Below are 17,949 nucleotides of genomic sequence, written 5' to 3' on the forward strand. Positions count from 1 at the left end.
CCATCAGACAAGGTGAACAAAGCCAAGGTGGCAATAGGGAATCCTGAAGTCTTCCCCTGAAATGCTTCTAATGCAGAAGAACAGATGGAATAATCATCTGTGATTTGATTGTTTCACAAATGCCAAACTTTGTTCCCTCTTCCAAGGGTTGGCTGAAGACTTCATCCTTACTTGCTCCTCTTCTCTTCCAGAAGTCACTTTGGTGTCTGCTTCTTGACCTGATCATCCAAAGTGGAGCAGCCAGACTCTGGCCCAGTCCCTTCAGGCACGGTGATGAATGGTGTGATCAAAGAGGATTGCTCAGACCACAAAAGTGCACCAAGTGGAAATGAAGAAGAAAAAGCACCCAAAGAAAAGGCTGCCAGTGAAGTGAGAGATGGCACCAAGCTCCAGCCACCACCCTTTGCAGAGAGGAAGAACGGTGAGTTCCTTCCCCAATGGTGTCAAGAGAGGGAAAGTGGGACTGGATAAGTGCTGGCTTAGCATCTCTCACTCATGATTGGTTTGTGGGTTGTCATTATTTTTATGCATGGTGCCTGTAAGGGTGTTTCAGATGGCAAGAATTAAAGATATAATGGAAGCAGGTCCTCAGCTCAGTATTTCTGGGTCAGCTTTAAATGCTGTCGTCAGATTTGTGGCAGTTATCATGTTCTTTGTAATTCAAGTGTTTGGTATAATTTTGGCTGAAATGTGGCATTTCAAAGTCTTAGGAAGGGACTGGTGTCCTGGTTGTAGTGATGGGAATTACTGGGGAATTAGAGTGATGTAACATTGATCAGTGGAAAAGAAATGGAATGAGAATTTTTTTTGCAAAGGCACTGACAGACCTGTTTGGCTCTCACAGAGCACTGGATGCTTAAGATAACCTTGTCTGCAGCAAAATTGCTTCAGATCAATGTAACAGAGAGCAGGATTTGGCCTGGACCTCTGCAAGGGTTATTTGTGTTTCCTTGGGTCAAGACCCGAGTTTCAGTGGAGATCTGTTGATTGTGATGGACAAAACCCCCTCAGTCAGCCAGCACAAAGGGTGTCCAGCTAGGAGCTGCTTGCTATTTCTTTCAGGCAACTTTATAATATATGAAATGAAGAAAATTCCTTTTGTGCACTCTCAGGCTTTCAATATTAAATCCTCACAACATCATGCAATGTGAAAGTGCAGTTTGAAGGCAGGACTTTTGCTTTGCATCTTTGATTGTTTGCATTATTGTACAGGACCCAATTTTTCTCAGCCACTATAAATCAGAAATAATCCAAATGATGTCATCAGGGCAATGTACTGGTGTCAGCCTGGAGCAACACAGCAGAGAAGCAGGTCCAGAGTCTGTCCTACCAATGAGGGCACTTTTTTCCAACAGTCCCAGATATAAACTTATACCCAAGATAATGCAATAATGATGGGAGAGGTGACCTGGGCTTGGGAAGGGGCAGAATGCTTGGTGACAGAAAAAAATAATCACATATTCTCTGTAGCTTTTCCATCCTTATTTTTTTCATCCATTTTCCAGCATGGCTTTTATATAGGAAGACAAAGAAAAAGCATCTGGTGCCCATGGGCTGAAGCTGTCCCCTGTCATAACTGAAGCCATGATGGTATCACCTGCATGAGGCCCTGCAGCACCACAAACCTCTGCCATGCAGCTCACCTGCTGCCAGGGGCTGGGGGCTGTTGGCAGCTTGAATCCCAGACTGATTTGAATTGGAAGGGACTTTAAAGATAATCCATTCCCATCCCCCCTGCCATGGTCAGGGACACCTCCCACCAGCTCAGGTTGCTCCAAGCCCCATCCAGTCTGGGCTGGAACACTGCCAGGGATGGGGCAGCCACAGCTTCTCTGGGCAACCTGGGTCAGGGGCTCAGCACCCTCACTGTGAAGAATTTCTTACTAATGTCCAATCTAAATCTACCTTCATCCAATTTAAAGCTATTTGCCCTTTTATGCAGAGTCTCTCGGTGAGAGAAGTCCCCCCCCACCAGCCTGGGCATCCCTCCAGCCCTTTGCTCTCCTCCTTTTGCTGCTTTTCTCTTTCTTTCACACCTTCAGACAGCTCAGGGCTGGGCTCTTCCTGCTGTCCCCCTTTGGGAACAGCCGTCTCCCTTCATCTCACATCATCTCAGCTGCTGGTGGGCCCACCAAGTGTCACACATGTCGTGTGGCACCCGGGACTGCCTTTGATGTCCTGTTCTGTAGTGTGACAGCTCTCGCAGAGCTGGTGGAGCAGCCTGGCAAGGGAGGGGGAGCATTCCCCCACCCCCCAGACTGCCCTCACAGCTGTCACCCCCCCTGTTTCTGCAGAGCCCTGTGGCAGACTTGTCCCCACCAAGGGCAGAGCCTCCCTATCCCACCCAGTGCCATTTGTTGGCTTGTCACAGAGGGCACCTTCTACCCAGCTTAAAAGCAGTCTTAGGGGAGACCTTATCACCATCTTCCAGTACTAAAAGGTGGCTACCAAGAAGATGGAGTCTCCCTTTTCTTTTTGCAAGGAGTGACATGGAGCAGACGAGGGGGAATGGGTGCGAGTTACTCCTGGGGAGATCCTGACTGGACACCAGAAGAAAATTTTCAGCTTGAGAACAGTCAAACATTGGAATAACCTCCCTAGGGAAGTGGTGGGTTCCTGAACCCTGGACATTTTTAAGAGTCAGCTTGACAAGGTGCTGAGCCATCTCATCTAAATTGTGCTCCTACCTAGAAAGATTGGACCAGATGATCCTTGAGGTCCCTTCCAGCCTGGCATTCTATGATTCAATGACCCTACCCAATCCATCCACCACAAGGTAGAGGGTCAGTAGTTGGGAATGCCATGGGGAAAAAGAAAGATTTCAGTGCCTCCTGATATCCCATACCCAGGAAGGGTATTTATAAGGGTGTGTTCACCACTCCCACCCTCATCCTTTACCCCACAGATACCTGGCGGAGAGCAGCAAGAGGGAGCAGGGACCACCTGATATTATGGCACTGAAGAAGCCAATGTCTAGGAATGAGTTGGGTGAAAGGTATGAAAGCTCCATCCATGTCTTTAGGAATCTGACAGGGCAAATCAGGAGTAGCAAGTACAAGGTGTGTGAAAACCCCCCTTCTCCTCCTGCCCTGATGCACCCCTTCTCCTGAGGGTACAGGGTGAGCACTCCTTGGCCAGGAAGCATCTGCCCCACACTCTTCCTAGCTGTGGTCTGGTGATGTCTGGTGGCTTGGTGGGTATTGGTCAGACACTCATCTGTCAAGGATACAGCTCCTTGGAGAGCTCTTGCCCGAGTCTGAACTTTCAAACTGCAGCCTTTATTTGACTTAACTTTGATTTAATGAAAACAACCTTCCTAGAATATTTTGAAATTGGAAAATAATCTTTTTAACTCTAGTATTACTTTAAAATGGCTGAGGGGACTTCATTTAAATTTGTAAAAATAAGTCACCTTTGAGCAAACAGAGAGCTCTTTCAGCAGGTCCTGCAGAAACCCAGAACTGGATGCATAGGTCCAGGAAAATGGAGACTGTTGCCTCCACAACAAGCAGGAATCCTGACATCTGCCTCCCAGCTGTGCCCCAGCCCCTGCCCTGTCCTGTCCAGGGTGGCACTGCCAGGATGCCCTCTCACCATCCCTCTGCCCAATCCCAAAATCCATGTGGGGTTTCTATGCTCAGTGACATCTTTTCTTCCCAAGTACTGGTCCACACTGGTCTGAACTGGGCAGAGCTGTGAACTGTTGACTTGGCAGAGCCTAAACATGGCTGTGGGTCTTCCCAAAGCACCTGGTAAAACTTTGTTTAGAGATGAGATGTGCCCAGACCCAGCACTCTGCCCACTGTGTATTTACCTTGGCTGGGCACTGGATCCATGGGCTCTTGCTCTTCTGTATTGCCAGAGAGAGGGACTTTGAGACCAAACATGGTGACTTCACCATCTCAGCCAGTCCTCTACCCAGTACATTTCACTTGTCCATGCAGTGAGACCACTGATCCTCAAGGTCAATATGTGGTATCTCTCAGAGTGAGGACACCCACCAGTGTTCTGCCCGTACCTCTTTTCCTCACAGAGTTGGTTTGGTTGTGCACAAAGGCAGGTACAAAAAGCAATGAGATAATTCATGATGCAGGGGATACACACAGGGCCCCAGCAGCCACCCCCCCCTAAGGTGTTGGAACCTTCATCCTTGGAACGATGAGGAAGAGTGGCTGCACTGCACAGTGTGCACCAGAGTCCCCTTGTGTGGGCACCAAAGGTGAGCACGCCTTCATCTAGAGGTGCTTAAGAAGTGCATCCTTCACAGGCTCAGTGCTCCCTGATCCTCAGGTTTGGGTCAGAGAGGGGCTGACAGGTGACCCCTCCACATAGGGTTTAATTGCTGGGGCAAGGAAAACAAACATCTTATATCTGACTAATAAACTAAGCTGCCTGCTGGGTGGACAGCAGTTCCTGCCAACATCTTAGGTGTCCTTAGGATCCATAAACTACTTTTCTCTCACAGGTCCATCTGAAACCCTCTTAGATGTTGACATGAGGGCCAGTGGTTACACTTGGAAGCCTTAGTGCTCCCAGGATCATTTTCTTCAGCTGGTAACATCTTCCATCTAATCTCACCCCATCCCACACCATTCCATCTCACCTCCCTGCCGTGCTGCACACTTGTACTTCAGTGGCAGCTGTGCCATGGGGACAGCTATACAACATTTTCCTTGTCCTCTCTATCTTTCATCAAGATTGCCTTTACCCTGCTCATTCCCTGTGTGTCTGAAGACAATAATTTCTCTGCACACCTTCCTGACAGTGAGGATGCAGGCTCTGTGTGTCACTTTGGCCAGACACCATTCACAGTGCCAGTTTGGCCAGGTGAAGCTTCGAAAACATTTCATGGTAACAAGCACAAGAAGTGGGCTCAGAGGACATGCAGGAGAGACTTGCTAACAAACAGCTCCTCCAAAACTGTCTCAGTAGGTCTGCTCAATGATTGAGGAGTCAGGCATCCTCTGGTACAGTCCAGAGACAGCAAAGTCCCTGGCTCAGAGCTACTCTCTCTTCTTTCCTGTCCTAGTATTCTGAGGGGGAGATGGACCTTACAGTAAGACATCGTGTCTGATCTGTTGAGGTTTCCCTGCCTCAGAAATGGGCTCAGTCCCCTCTGAAGGCTCCCATTTCTCTCCAGTTACTATCAGAACTTAGATGACCAGCTCCCACTAAGACATTGGAGTAGAGATTCATTTTACCCATCTGTCTCCATGTGGATGTCTCATGTCTCCAAGTTCGGGTGTCAGAGCTCAGGCTGCAGATGATGGATCTACTCCCCAGGCATGTGGCCACAGGCATTTACCCACTGCCACAGAGTTCCCCTTCTGCCTACTCCAGTTCAGCAGCACGTTTGCTGACTTCTAGTCAGGTTTCCACAAAGGTTTCCCATTGCTGATTTTGGAAAACAATGTAGTTAAATTCTTCTGTTTATTTGTGTAGGGAAATAGACCTTCTGACCACTGGCTCCTTTAGCCCTCTGCAACGAAGGGGAGGATTTTCAAGTGCCCATCTGGTTTGTGTTTAATGTAATGTGCAGAAAGGTTGCACATTTTCAGGGCCCGTATTCATAAGTAGTAGATTGTACAGCAGTTTATTACACAAATGGAGCTTTTTATTGCTGGGCTTTGTTGAGCTGCCAGTTGGGATTAAAAAAAAACAAAAAAACCTGTAACGTGCTTCGTAGACCCTATCAAGCAACATTAGAAAGCATTAAATTCTGCTCAAGTTATCAGCTATTGGTGAGCTGGTAATCAAATCCAGAAAGGCTGGTGGGAGGTTAAGTATTTCTTGTTCTGGGTGCTTCTGAATCAATAACTACTCTGAAAGACATAGAAGTGAAACAAAACAAAATAAAACAAACAGAAAAAAACAAACAGAGTGCTGTCTGACCTAGAAGTCATCACAGCATCCCAGTACTCAGGCCAGAAGAGGTAAGATGCCCACAGGTTTTGGGGAGAAAACCCCACATAGTCTCTACTCAGTTCTTTTGATGAGCATGTGTTTTAGTTTAAATCTATATTGGAATGGTTATTAAATTACTGTCTAGTCCCAAACAAAATCGAGCCCTTGTTCCACATGGCCAGGTGAGAGGTGTATCTACAGGAAGATTTTCCAAATTACCTTAAGATCCAAATCAAATAAATATTGCAAACATAGTATTGAACCCAGGTGATATCTAATCCACAATGAAATGTCAGCTTGCAGCCTCGAACTGCACAGCCCAGCTCTAATGCCACTTAAATCAGAATGTAAGAACCAAAAGAATTCCAGGAATCCAATGATATAAACTGTATTTTTAGGGCTGTGATTGACTTGTGAGAGTGAAATATTGCAGTGACTAAAGATAGCAGAAGGCAGGTTTTCCATGATTTATCGCAACAACGTTCACAGTAAGTGAAAGTCATCGAATGCTGTGATAGCAGCACCTACATCTTGGCATGTTTTCAAGACAAGTCATTCATAACATATTTGTCACCGAGGAAAATTTCCATAACAGCTCTGAGCTGCATCTCACGTGCACAAGCACCACACACATCACTTGTCTGTTAAGGCACTGAGAGGTTCATTTTTTTCCTAGGCTCGATTTTTTTCTTTAAGACAGGCAGTGGGGAACCCTCTTGCCCTCCTGTTTCAAACTTCACAATCTGGCTGAGAGACCAAAGCTGTGGTGGCAGAGGACAAAGACTGCCTTGGACCCATCCAAGTGCTGTCCCACTCCATTCACTTCTGGCCTGCTGGATTTTAATTATCATTTTAATAAGGGTGACCCATCATTCTTCCTTGGGGATCTGTGCTGCTCTGTGCACTGAGAAGTTGAGCAGTACCTTTCTTTGCCGAAAAAAATATCTACAGGGGTTATTTTAAGGATAAAGTCATGGCAAACATTTCCTGACACCTCCTGATCAGCATTGCTTTTGGCTCCTGGCCCTTGCTAGCCGCAGTCTGCAGAGGAAAGGAACTGGCTTGTCAAGAGGCAGGTTACACCATGGAGTTGTGTTCTCCTGGTTTCTAACACACTGGGGTGTGTTCAGATAGAAATGGCCCATCCTGAGAGCAGGCATCTCATAGGCAGGTTGACTTTTCCCTCTTACAGTCACCTGCCTGGTAGCCTGAGAGTCACCTTGAGTCTCCTTTTCTCATGTCTCAAGTCCCAAATTCCCCTTCCAGCACAGAAACCCTGTGCAGGATGTGCAGAGCCCAGGTAGGGTTCACAATCATCACATGCAGAGTGAGAATGGTGGCCAGGAGATTGGAGTGGTCTCCTCTCACTCATTCCTTCACCAGATCCATGGTGTCCCTGCCTGGCTGCTGGGTCTTTAAAAAAAAAACAAACCTCTACTCTGTGCAGTCACGATTGCCCCTCTCACAGGGAGGTGATCTGTGAGTTATTATTCCCTTTTCTTTTCCTGATACCTTTTGAGGTGTTTCTAAGAACAATTTCAGTATCCCCCTGACTCAAAGCTACTGCTTTGTTTCCTCTTTCAGAAACCAAACTGCACAGGTAGCCATTTAGGCACCATGCTTCTCGTCCCATGTCCATGTGCTGTGAACCATGCTTCCACAAGTGACCCCATCTTGCTGTTCAGTGCACTTGGGCACTGCAAACCAGAGTAGTGCTGAGGTACCCTTGTCTTTAGTGGGTCCATGTTTGGGGGAGCTGAGTGCCCCACTGATGAGAACCATTGCTCAGCACCCAGCAGGACTAAGCCCCCAGGAGACTGAGTCCGCTCACTCCACTGTCAGACCAGCCCTGGCACTTGCTGTCTGGGCTCTGCTCTGTTGTCCTTCCCTTGTAACCATGCCTGTGATTAAATTAAAAAAGTGTATCCATGATTATAAGCTTCCCTCTCCCTACTGCATGGGGGAAAGAGCAGTGATGTCTCCATGCAGAGTCTGAATTTGTGTTTCAGCTCATTTACATTTGTGGGTATTTCTGTTTCACTTTCATGATCTGTATGTTCTCGAGGCCATGGCAGTCAGGTTGCACTTAGCACCTCCTCTTTTATAAAAATTTGTGAGCTAGTGAAGGGAACAGTTTAATCCAGGCCATATTTCTTAATTCATGATCAAATCTGATGGATGGCGTGTGAATGACAACTGAACACAGGAAACCTGTTTTTGAAACTGTGATTTGTACTAGAAAAACTGGTGGTCCTGAAATCATGAAAAAGAAAACATCATTTGGCCAGAAGAACATCATGTTTGCTCCGTGTGTTCTTAACCTGTAGGACTCAGTAGCATGTAGAGCTCACACAGACCAAAAAATCAGGAGGTTTCCGGAAAGGATTAGGCATCAGGAGGTAATGAGCAAGGGTGCATGTGTGCAAGTGGAGAATCTAAGAGGAATGACACCTGTTGCAGTAAGGCCATGGGTGAACTGTCCTACTAGGAAATCTGACTTCGAAAGGAGGCTTGAATAGTTCTGCAGGTTAAATTGTTTATTAGGGTGGCTTATCTAGGGACTTCTGCAGTCTTCAGCACTTCAAGTCTTCCAGCTGAGACTCACTGGTTCCTTCCAAAAGATTAATTCAGATGTAAAAGGAAAATACACAACTATGCAGAAACATCTGGGGAAGTTTCTCCTGCTCTTGCTCCATCCTCAGTTGCCTCAGTGCTCCCACATTTTGAGTAGCAAGCCCAAAGGAGTCACAGGAGGCACAGAGTACTCGGACTTTGTTAGAGGCCAACACAGAGAAAGCTTCACTCCACATCAGCAAGTTCTAACTGGTGCCTCACTGCTGATGCTGACAGCCCTAAAGCCTGGGCTTTTTGCAGTGTTGGTAAGAGAGGACCAGGAGGTGATTTGTTCCAGCTCTTAGTACCAGCTCACCAAGCTGTAAAGATCAGCAGCTTTGAAGAGCCTATCATAAATGGCACCTTCTGTCCTTGAACAGAATGAATATATGAACACACTGGAACAAAAGATGTTTCCAGTTAATACAGCATCTGTGTTAGATTTGTCCATTCACAAAGAGGAAACATATTTTCACTCTGAATGACTTTTTAAATTAAGAGGCAACAAGGAAAGGGAGCGTGTACGTTGTGTCTGCGTCTCTGGTGCGCAAGTGTTTGTGAGAGCCCAGGGTCCTGCCCCAGCCCCATGGGTGCTCACTCACAGCCATTCCACCTCCACGCAGCTCTCTGAGGAGCAGTGAGAAACCACAGAATCCTCATGGCATCCTCCGCAGTGCAGCACAGGTTCTTTTTTTACCTAACTTGATGGAAATTGCCACCTTTAGAGATGACTCAGGGTGAAGTGCCTGGGGACTGTCTCCTGCCATGGGGAGGGTGGGTAGACTCAGACCAGGGCAGGATCAGACCAGGGGCTCCCCAGCAGCACCAGGGTGTGGAGCTCCCCAGGCAGCTGGTGGACTCAGGTCCACCCTCAGTAGTGAGGCCATACTGCTGGTTCTGCCCATAGAGGGGATGGAGCAGGGTTTCTGTGCACATCTACTGCAGGGTTTCACCCACTTGCACAGCCCAGAAGAGAGGTCTGAGCACTCAGGGTGGTGATGCTGGCCATTCTGAGGCTGGGTGGAGACAGTCCAGGCATGGGTGCCTGGAAAGCACAATCCGTGCTGCTGCTTAGGTCAAGGCTTGTGCACAGTGCCACCAGAGTCACCGAGATCATGGAGAGCTGGGGAGCACCAGTGAGATCAGTGGACTGGACACAGAGCCTGCTCCCATGGTGAGGAAGATCCCTGTGGGAGACCTAATCAGAGCTGTAGGGCTGCCTGGGGATCCTTCCTCTGACACTCCTGCCACAATAGCTCTGTCAGCCCTTGTGCTCCCTCATGCACTCTCATGCTCTGCTTGTGAGACAAGAAAAATCTCCCATGGGGATGGGCAGGCTCTGATTGCAGCCCTTGTGCTCTGTTCCCATGTTTCTTGGAGATCTTATTTTCTCAGGGCTGATTCTGGGCAGGCTTGAAGGGGTGGCACTTCCAGGAATCCATCTCCAGACCCAGCACTGTGTCATCTTCTGGTAACATCTGGCACAAAACCTTTGCACAGATGTTTAGCACTGTGGCTGTTTCCCAGTAGTTCAGTGGGGTGGTGTTTGGAGAACAGCTCCATGGATGGGAAAAGCTGCTTCATACTGAGCTTGTGCAAAGCAGCTCATATATTTTAAAATGAGAAGAGAGGAAATTCACAGCTGCATCTTTGTTATATATGTATTTAGGGCCAAATCAGGCTTGTTTCTGGCTTGGACATAGAGAACACTGCAGGGAGAGGCTGTTCCTTCTGAAGCTGCTGAGCAGCAGCAAAATCTCTCCATAGCTACTGTTGCAGCCCTGGGTCTGCACACCCAATGTTCCTCCTGCAGCACAGGATATGGGAAATCTCTGCAGCCTCATCCTTGTTCCCCCACCCACATAAATTCTGCTGCTCAGGGACAGGAGATCAGGGTGGGTACAGCTTCACTGGGCTTTTCTGGACCCACAAGACTGGGATAGGGCCTGTCCTTCCCTTCATACCTTGCTGAAGTTTCTGCTTTACAAACCCTCCTTCCCAGCACAGCCTGCCAAACTGTCCCACTGAGTTCTCCTGCAGGAGAAGAATGTTTGGATAGTTGGGGTCTGGGAAACTTTGCAGGGTAGCTGGAAACTGCTCCTTAGTGTGAGCTGTGCTGCTCAGGGTTTATATTCACATTTCCAAAGAGTTTATGGATTTCCTCGTGCCCTGTTGTGTTGTGCTGCTGGTGCTCTGTGTCCCAGGATGATGTTTTTGACTTTCACAGTGAAGGGTGTAAACCACTGCAGGGAGTTCTCTTTTCAGGCTTAGTAATTGGAGTAGTGTCACACCTGTCACAGATGGAGGGTCAGAAATTAACTGGACCTTTTAAAAATTAATCAGCAGCAGCACCTGAATAGCTGAGCAGCACTCAGTGCCCTGTTTCCATCCTGTCAGCCCCTGCAAGGCTCCAGACAGGGATGTGTTTTATGATTATGGACCCTGTAGCACTGCTGACTTTCACATCTTCTGGGCTAGGGCTCATGACCATCATTCCTGACAGAGCAGCAGCTGTTTTTCTTGTCCCAGCTCTGCCTCACCCTTGTTTTGTCTGGGTGAAGGATAAGGAGCCCAGGGAAGGGGCTGTCTGGGCAGTGCTGGTGGGGAGGTATTCAGCTCTCTGTGCCTCCCAGCCATCACATTGGGTTCAGGCTGCTGGGCATCCCAGGTGGGGACACATGGGGGAAGAGGGCAGGGAAGAGGGGAGGCTGAAAAAGCTCACCAAGACCCAAACTGCTTCCCCAGAAAGGGCTCACTGAGCACTAGTGGACAGGACAGGGCACAGGAGCCTGGCTGAGCCTTTCAGACTGACAACTCCTGTCTTGTTAAAATGAGCCAAAACCTAAATTTCATGGCTATGCCCATCATGACCACAGCTGCAACTCTACAGTGAACAGGTGAGCACCCATGAGAATAAAGCCAAGAGCTGCCACCACTCTGGTGCTCACTGTCCCCTTCTTCCTGATGCTGAAGGATTGATTATGGCTCTGCCAAGGACTTTCTGCAACTTCTGGAGGTCAGCAGCACCCAGAGACCTGCAGGGGCTAGAGTTGCCATTGCAGATGGGTTTGAGGGATATGGCACACACTGCTTTTAGCATTCATCAGCTTGGGGTAATACACTTCAGTCTGTTCCTTTTATGGGTGCTTCTCCCAAAACCACACTCCTAAAATGCTCATACCAGACATGAAGCACTTCTCCAGCCAGCCAGCAGCATGCAGGACAATAGACATTGTCCTCAGTGGTACACAGTTTAGCCAAGGATGGCTGAAGTGGTCAGGATGCAAAAGACTCTTTGGAAATGTGAATATAAACCCTGAGCAGCACAGCTCACACTAAGGAGCAGTTTCCAGCTACCCTGCAAAGTTAAAGAGCAGAAGAAAAAGAAGGACCAGGACATGCAGGCACTATCGTGAGATGGCATCAGAACTCTGGCAAAGTTTTAGCATGCCCATTAACAGCAGGCAATGAGCCCCATGTTAGTGAGGGGACTGGGAGTGAGCAGGCCTGGAGGATCACACACCAAGTCTGGAACAGGCTCTAGGGTGTTCAGGACTGAGGGGCAATGCCCAAGGAGCAGGAGCACTGGGTTGCCAGAGCTGCTTCTGCCTGCAGCTATGAGTAGCCACGGTTTACTGCATAGTGGCAGGCATGGAGACCAATGTGGCTGTGGATTTGTTACAGTATTGTTGTCCAAATCAGTTATAGAAGACACTAACATGAAGCCAGCGGGAGAAGCACTGCACATTCTGTACTCAAGGCTGTTTGCAAACCACCAGAGCAGAGCTCAGAAGGAGCGTGGTTACCAACAAAGCTGTTAGCAAAATAAGAAGAGTCTTAATATTAACATACACAGGACAGATCCCTTCCTGATGGATGCATGTAGTCCATAAACATCATTGTCACATTGGAGATCTTGCCAGAGATTCCTGAAGGTGCTTTCAAGCATGCTACAGTCTCGTCCTTGTGGTTCTTGGGGTTTCCAAATTATGACCATCTGTTTGCAATAGACATCCATTTGGAAGCAGAGGAGAGTCCTGCCAAGAGACTCCTTTTGGACTAAGAATGCTTTCAGTCCTGCTGAGAAGTTCCCCCAGGTAGGCAGAGCCCAGAAGGGTTCTGCATCACCCCCAGATGTGGTAGACAAGCTCAGCTAAAATGCCTGTGACAGGTATGACACCAGGACAGCATAGGGGTGTGTGAATGTGAAAATGAGTGGAAGTTTCTCAGATTCAAGGCCCAGCCCTGCAAATATCTCCTGTCTGCTATACTGCCATAGCCACTGCTCAAAGAAGGAGTTTGCAAGAGTGAGCAGAAAATTGGCTTCCAGATATTTGAAATGATCCCTGGTTACTTAAAGCCCTGACTGTGTTTTCATTCTTACTTTGCAATATCTGTTGAGCATAAAGGTCTGTGGGCAAGACTGGAGAGAGCCATGCAGATCAGCTCAGCTTCCTACAGGCCCTGCTGTGTGTCATGTAGAGATAATGGCTGAGCATCATAGGGAAAGGGCTCTGCCACCCTGCTGAGCTCTGCACAGGCACCGAGGAAGAGAGGAAGACATACACTAGATCCAGCAGGGAAAAGGATCAAAAGGGAGATTTTACCAAACCCTTGGATGTTTCTGTTGAAATCATGGAGGGGATGGCACTGAATCTGCCCATCTCCATGGTGTGTTTGTCCGACATGGGCTGCTGCACCTGAGAGATAGAAAACCCCCACCAATGGGTGTCTGATCCCTTTCTCTCTTTGCAGTCTTGGCCTCTCAGTGGGATGAACCAGCACCTTCACTATAGGCCCAAAGGTCCCCTGATGGAGGTTTCCTTCATTAGCACTGAACCAGGGTTTGACATGTGGATTTAAATATTGATTTGTCTTGAAAGCCTCAGGCAGCCCCTGACATGTGGCTTGGGATCCTGTTCACTCAGCCAAGATGTGCTCCACTGAAAAGGAGCCTGAAAGTTGATAAGAGCCCCTCATTAGAACTGAAATAGCTCTTTGCAATGTGGCACTGCCTGGAATAGGTATCACATGAAGAGGAACAGTCACAGCCCAGCAGAAAGGAAGCTGAGCTCACGCCTGCACTTTGGAGCTGCCATGGGTGCACAGCTTGCTCTGAGCTGCTGCTACGCTCATGCTCTTCATCCCTCAGGACAGGGATGCTTTAGTGCTCCCTCTCCCTGACATGTAACACCAAGGAAATACATAGGGGAGAGACACTGGGGAGAGAATTCCACTGGAAACAATCCAGTGAATGCAGTCTGGAAACTGGTCAGGGATACAGGTTTCCCACCTCAATGGCAGCTGCAGAAAGGGGCCAGAGGTGTTTACTGAGTTACCTGTGGCTGGGTCAGGTGCAGTGTTCCTGATATGAAAGTGCCACGGCAGTGATTTTTTCCACTGCCTTCAAAGGAGGAGGAGTGATGGTCCTTTATTTCCACCCTTCCTGGTACCCTGAAGTACAGTGGAAACACCACTGACATTGCAGCAGCTGGGACTTTGTTCTGTCAGGGGGTTTCTCTCTACCAGTGATAAGATTTCTCTCTCCTTCATCATCCTGTAGGGATGGAAAAAATGCTTGGGTATTCAAGCACACATTAAAGTCAGTCAAAACTGTCTGGAAGTATATTTCTCTACTCTAGAATATAAAAATATTATCTTTCTGGCATGCGTCCCTGAGAATATTAAAAATAGCTTACTGAGTTACTCTGTGAAAATCACTAATATAATAAGACTTTTGTGTCTTATTTCATTAATGAAGGCCCTCTAATGCTGTGCTTTAATGTAAATTAAATCTGCTGTAAATCAATAAAGAATATTTTTGGAAAAACGCAATCCTATTATTCAAAGATATTTTTGTAGGGTGAAGTTAGCAAGAAACATTTATTGCCATGACTTTTGTCCAACTCACTAAGCTATTTGCATCTGAAAACTTTAGTGCTAGTTAAGTAAAAGCACACTTCTGCACACGGGATGGCATTTGCTTTGCCAATTTGTTTTACTGCTGTTTGCCCAGCATGGGGAAGAATCTGTTTGGCAGAGAAAGGTCTGAAGCTAAATTCTGTCCTGACCCTCACAGCAGAACCCTGGCTTACCTAGGGGAGAGCTGGAGCGGGAGAAGGCTCCTGACTTTCCCTGAACAGTATCCAGAAAGCAGAAAGTCTGGGATGTGTCCTGACTCCAAGGCACAAGATTTCTGTCCTCTTTCCAGCCTCCAATTGTTCGGTAATAAACCCCTGGGTCTGTGGCCATCCGAGATGAGTGAGCTGAGAATGCAGCCCAAGAACCCAGGAATGATACTGGCTGGGTCAGGACAGAGGTTGCTCCAGCTCAACCCTCCCACCCAGCATAAGAACCAGACGCCAAAAGAAATGCAGGGAACCAGGGCTGTGGTACCAGCCCTCCCACCCGGCACCAGCGGGTGCCAAGCTTGTCCTCAGGGGACAGTTCATCCACACGTCTGTCTAATGGCCTTTTGAATCCGGGTAAAAGAGGTGATTTGCTGCTTCCACTCTGGCCTGCTGAGGGCTGTAAATCAATGACCAAGGCTGTGCTGGGGTGCCCAGCTGTACAGACCCCATTTCTGCCCAGATGCTGCATTGCTGCTACCCCTGTCTGCCCCAGAGAAACCCAGGGAGCTCCTATGGATGGTTGTTTGCAAAGTCTTCTGTGATAGTCCATGCTTTGAGGCCAGAATGAGGGCTCCTGAGCCCCCGAGGTGCTTCATGGTTGGGTCTGCCAGGGTTTCACTGTCTCTTGCCTTAAAGCACCTCTGTGGGGTGAGGAATGGCTTATACAGCAGGAGCAGAGATGAGCTGAGGGAAAAGGGTCCTCCTAGACAAGAAACAGTGTTCAGCTGTTAAAGCTGAGAGCATGCCTCTGGGAGCAAGTGATATAAACCACCACAGTGTTGTCGTGAGCCTAGAACTAAGGATTACACAGCCCCTCTCAATCCACACAAACATACGGGCATGCTAGGTGCATCTGGAGGAAACCCCTCCTGCCCAAGGGAGCAGCTTTCTCTCAGTCATTCCTGACAGAATTTTGTACATCTTGCTCTCAGAAACCTCTTTTGACAGAGATTCCAACTCTTGCCTGAACCATCTTCACCTCAGCTCCTTCCCAAAGTGTAAGCCTGGACTCCTAGTAGGGTAGTGGACTCCTAGTTCTGCCCCCAGTAGGGATACAGAGAGCAAAATGTTCTGTTTCTTTCCATGGCAGTCTTCTCTAGAGTTAAAAGCTTATCAGGGTTCCCCTCACATAATTGCAGAACAGTTTGGTTGGAAGGGACCTTAAAGATCACCTAATTCCCACCAGTCCAGGTTGCTCCAAGCCCCATCCAACCTGGGCTGGAACACTGCCAGGGATGGGGCAGCCACAGCTTCTCTGGGCAACCTGGGCCAGGGGCTCAGCACCCTCACACCAAATAATTTCTTCCTAAGATCTCATCTAAATTAATTCAGTTTTCTTCAAACTGACTCTCATTCTTTGAGTCTTCCTTTTAATGTCTTATTTTCTAGACTTCTGGTGTCTCTCTCTGTCCTTTGGGCTCTCCTCTGTTGACTCTGATCTTTTCCATGTGACATGCAGCAAACCACAGTGCTGAAGCTGAGTGTGTGGCCCTGCTGAGCTGGGCAGGAGGTTTCAGCAATGTGTTCTGTGGTTTGCACTGCACCAGCCCAGTGCTCACCCTCCCACCATTCTGCAGCATTGCCCCTGGTCCTGACTCGGCTCATTGTCCAGGTCTGTTTCCTCAGAACATCTGCAGAGCGTTTTGTTCATTGTGTCTGTGCCATAGGCTACTCCTGACTAATTCTTACTGGATTTGTTTCTGTAAACGTCCTCACATCCTAAGTTCTTTTTAAAAATCATCTCCAACTGTAGCCCTACCCTGCTGCCTGCATCCACCCCCTTCCAACTTCATCTCTTTTTAAACTGAATAATCTTCTACTCCCTGTTGTAGAAAGACACAGAGAAGACAGGGGGACTCTGTGGCATTTAGTAACCCACTGAAAACTTTCTGACCATTCCTTTCTAAGCATTTTGCCCCAACTTGAGCTGTTTCCTACAGACCATGTTTTTCCAATAAGCTTTTGAGAATGCCATGTCAGACAGTGTCAGCAGCCTTGTTAAAGGGAAGATGGATGACATGTACTGCTTCTTCCCTATCCACAAGCCTCACAGAAGGATTAGATTTGACACATTTGCATTTGCATTTGCCACAATTAGTTCTCCCAGAATTTTTCTGGAAATGAAAGTTAAACCAGCTGATCTACAACTTAGATTTTTCAGAACCAGATATTCTGCTTTCCATTTTTGAAATCCATAAAAAGTGTATAACTCTATCCCAGTCTTGTGTCTTTAAAAATCTCTTTAACGTGCCAGTACCTTTGAGAATATCACAATGGATGTGTAGATCCAAATTATTGAAGAGAAGTCAGAATTATGTTCATTTGTACCTTGAGTGATTATTCCCAAGATTTACTCCTTCCTTGGTTGGTCCAGTGGGCATGTGACAGCTTCTTGGGGATGCACTATGCAGCAAGGGGTGTGATCCTCACAAGAAACACACTGATGAGAGACAGAGGACAGCTATGGAAAGAACTGCATGGAGGCTGGAAATCTTGTAATTCCCATTTGATAAAAAAAGAAAGTTTTCTTGCAGTGGAGGTGTTATTTGGAGGGTAGTTTAAGAGTCATCACTGCAGCGTGGGGGAGACTAGAGACCTCAGCCCTGGCCACTGCAAATGCTCTTGCTGCGCACAGCATGTCTGCTGCTCTCATAGAAATGCAATAATGATTTCTCATAGAATCACACAATCATTTTAGTTGGAAAAGATCTTTAAAAGCATCAAGTCCAACCACTTACCCAGTACTGCCAAGGCCACCACTGCCCCATGTCCCTCAGCACCACATCTTCAGGGCTTTGAAACCCCCCCAGGAATGGGAATTCCCCCCCTGCTTTGGGAAGCTTGGGCCAGGGCCTGACCACCCTTTCCACAAAAAAAATTGTTCCCGGTCTTTAATCTAAAATTCCTCTGGTGCAAATTGAAACTGTTTCCTCTTCTCCCATCCCTTGTTCTGTGGGAGCGGAGCCCGAACCCCCCTGGCTCCAACCTCCTCTTAGGGGGTTGCAGAGAGCCACAAGGTCTCCCCTCAGCCTCTTCTGCTCCAGGATCAACACCCCCAGCTCCCTCAGCTGCTCCTGGGCAGACTTGTGCTCCAGACCCTTCCCCAGCTCTATTCCCTTCTCTGGACACACTCCAGTCCCTCAATGTCCTTCTGGTCCTGAGGGGCCCAGAACTGACCCCAGGACTGGAGGTGCAGCCTCCCCAGTGCCCAGCACAGGGGGACAATCCCTGCCCCTTTCAGACCCTATCAAGGACAGTCTGGGAAAGATCAAGGCAGAGGAAAAGGCAGCTCCTTTCTGGC

At 48.0% G+C, this 17,949-nt stretch overlaps 1 protein-coding gene across 4 annotated transcripts in view; it reads left to right on the forward strand.

The window, feature by feature from the left end:
* The first annotated feature begins 256 nt into the window (after window positions 1-256).
* The window catches only part of MYOCD (myocardin), a 99,750-nt gene continuing 82,057 nt past the window's right edge, over window positions 257-17,949 (forward strand). For 3 of the 4 annotated variants that reach the window (XM_030461946.1, XM_030461948.1, XM_030461949.1), the window contains exon 1: window positions 257-421. In XM_030461946.1, coding sequence (XP_030317806.1) covers window positions 274-421 — 148 coding nt within the window. In that variant the 5' untranslated portion in view covers window positions 257-273. The remainder of the gene's footprint in view (window positions 422-17,949) is intronic. The other variant, XM_030461950.1, reaches the window with a different exon arrangement.

The sequence above is a fragment of the Calypte anna genome, chromosome 18, assembly GCF_003957555.1.
Source record: "Calypte anna isolate BGI_N300 chromosome 18, bCalAnn1_v1.p, whole genome shotgun sequence".
Taxonomy (NCBI): domain Eukaryota; kingdom Metazoa; phylum Chordata; class Aves; order Apodiformes; family Trochilidae; genus Calypte; species Calypte anna.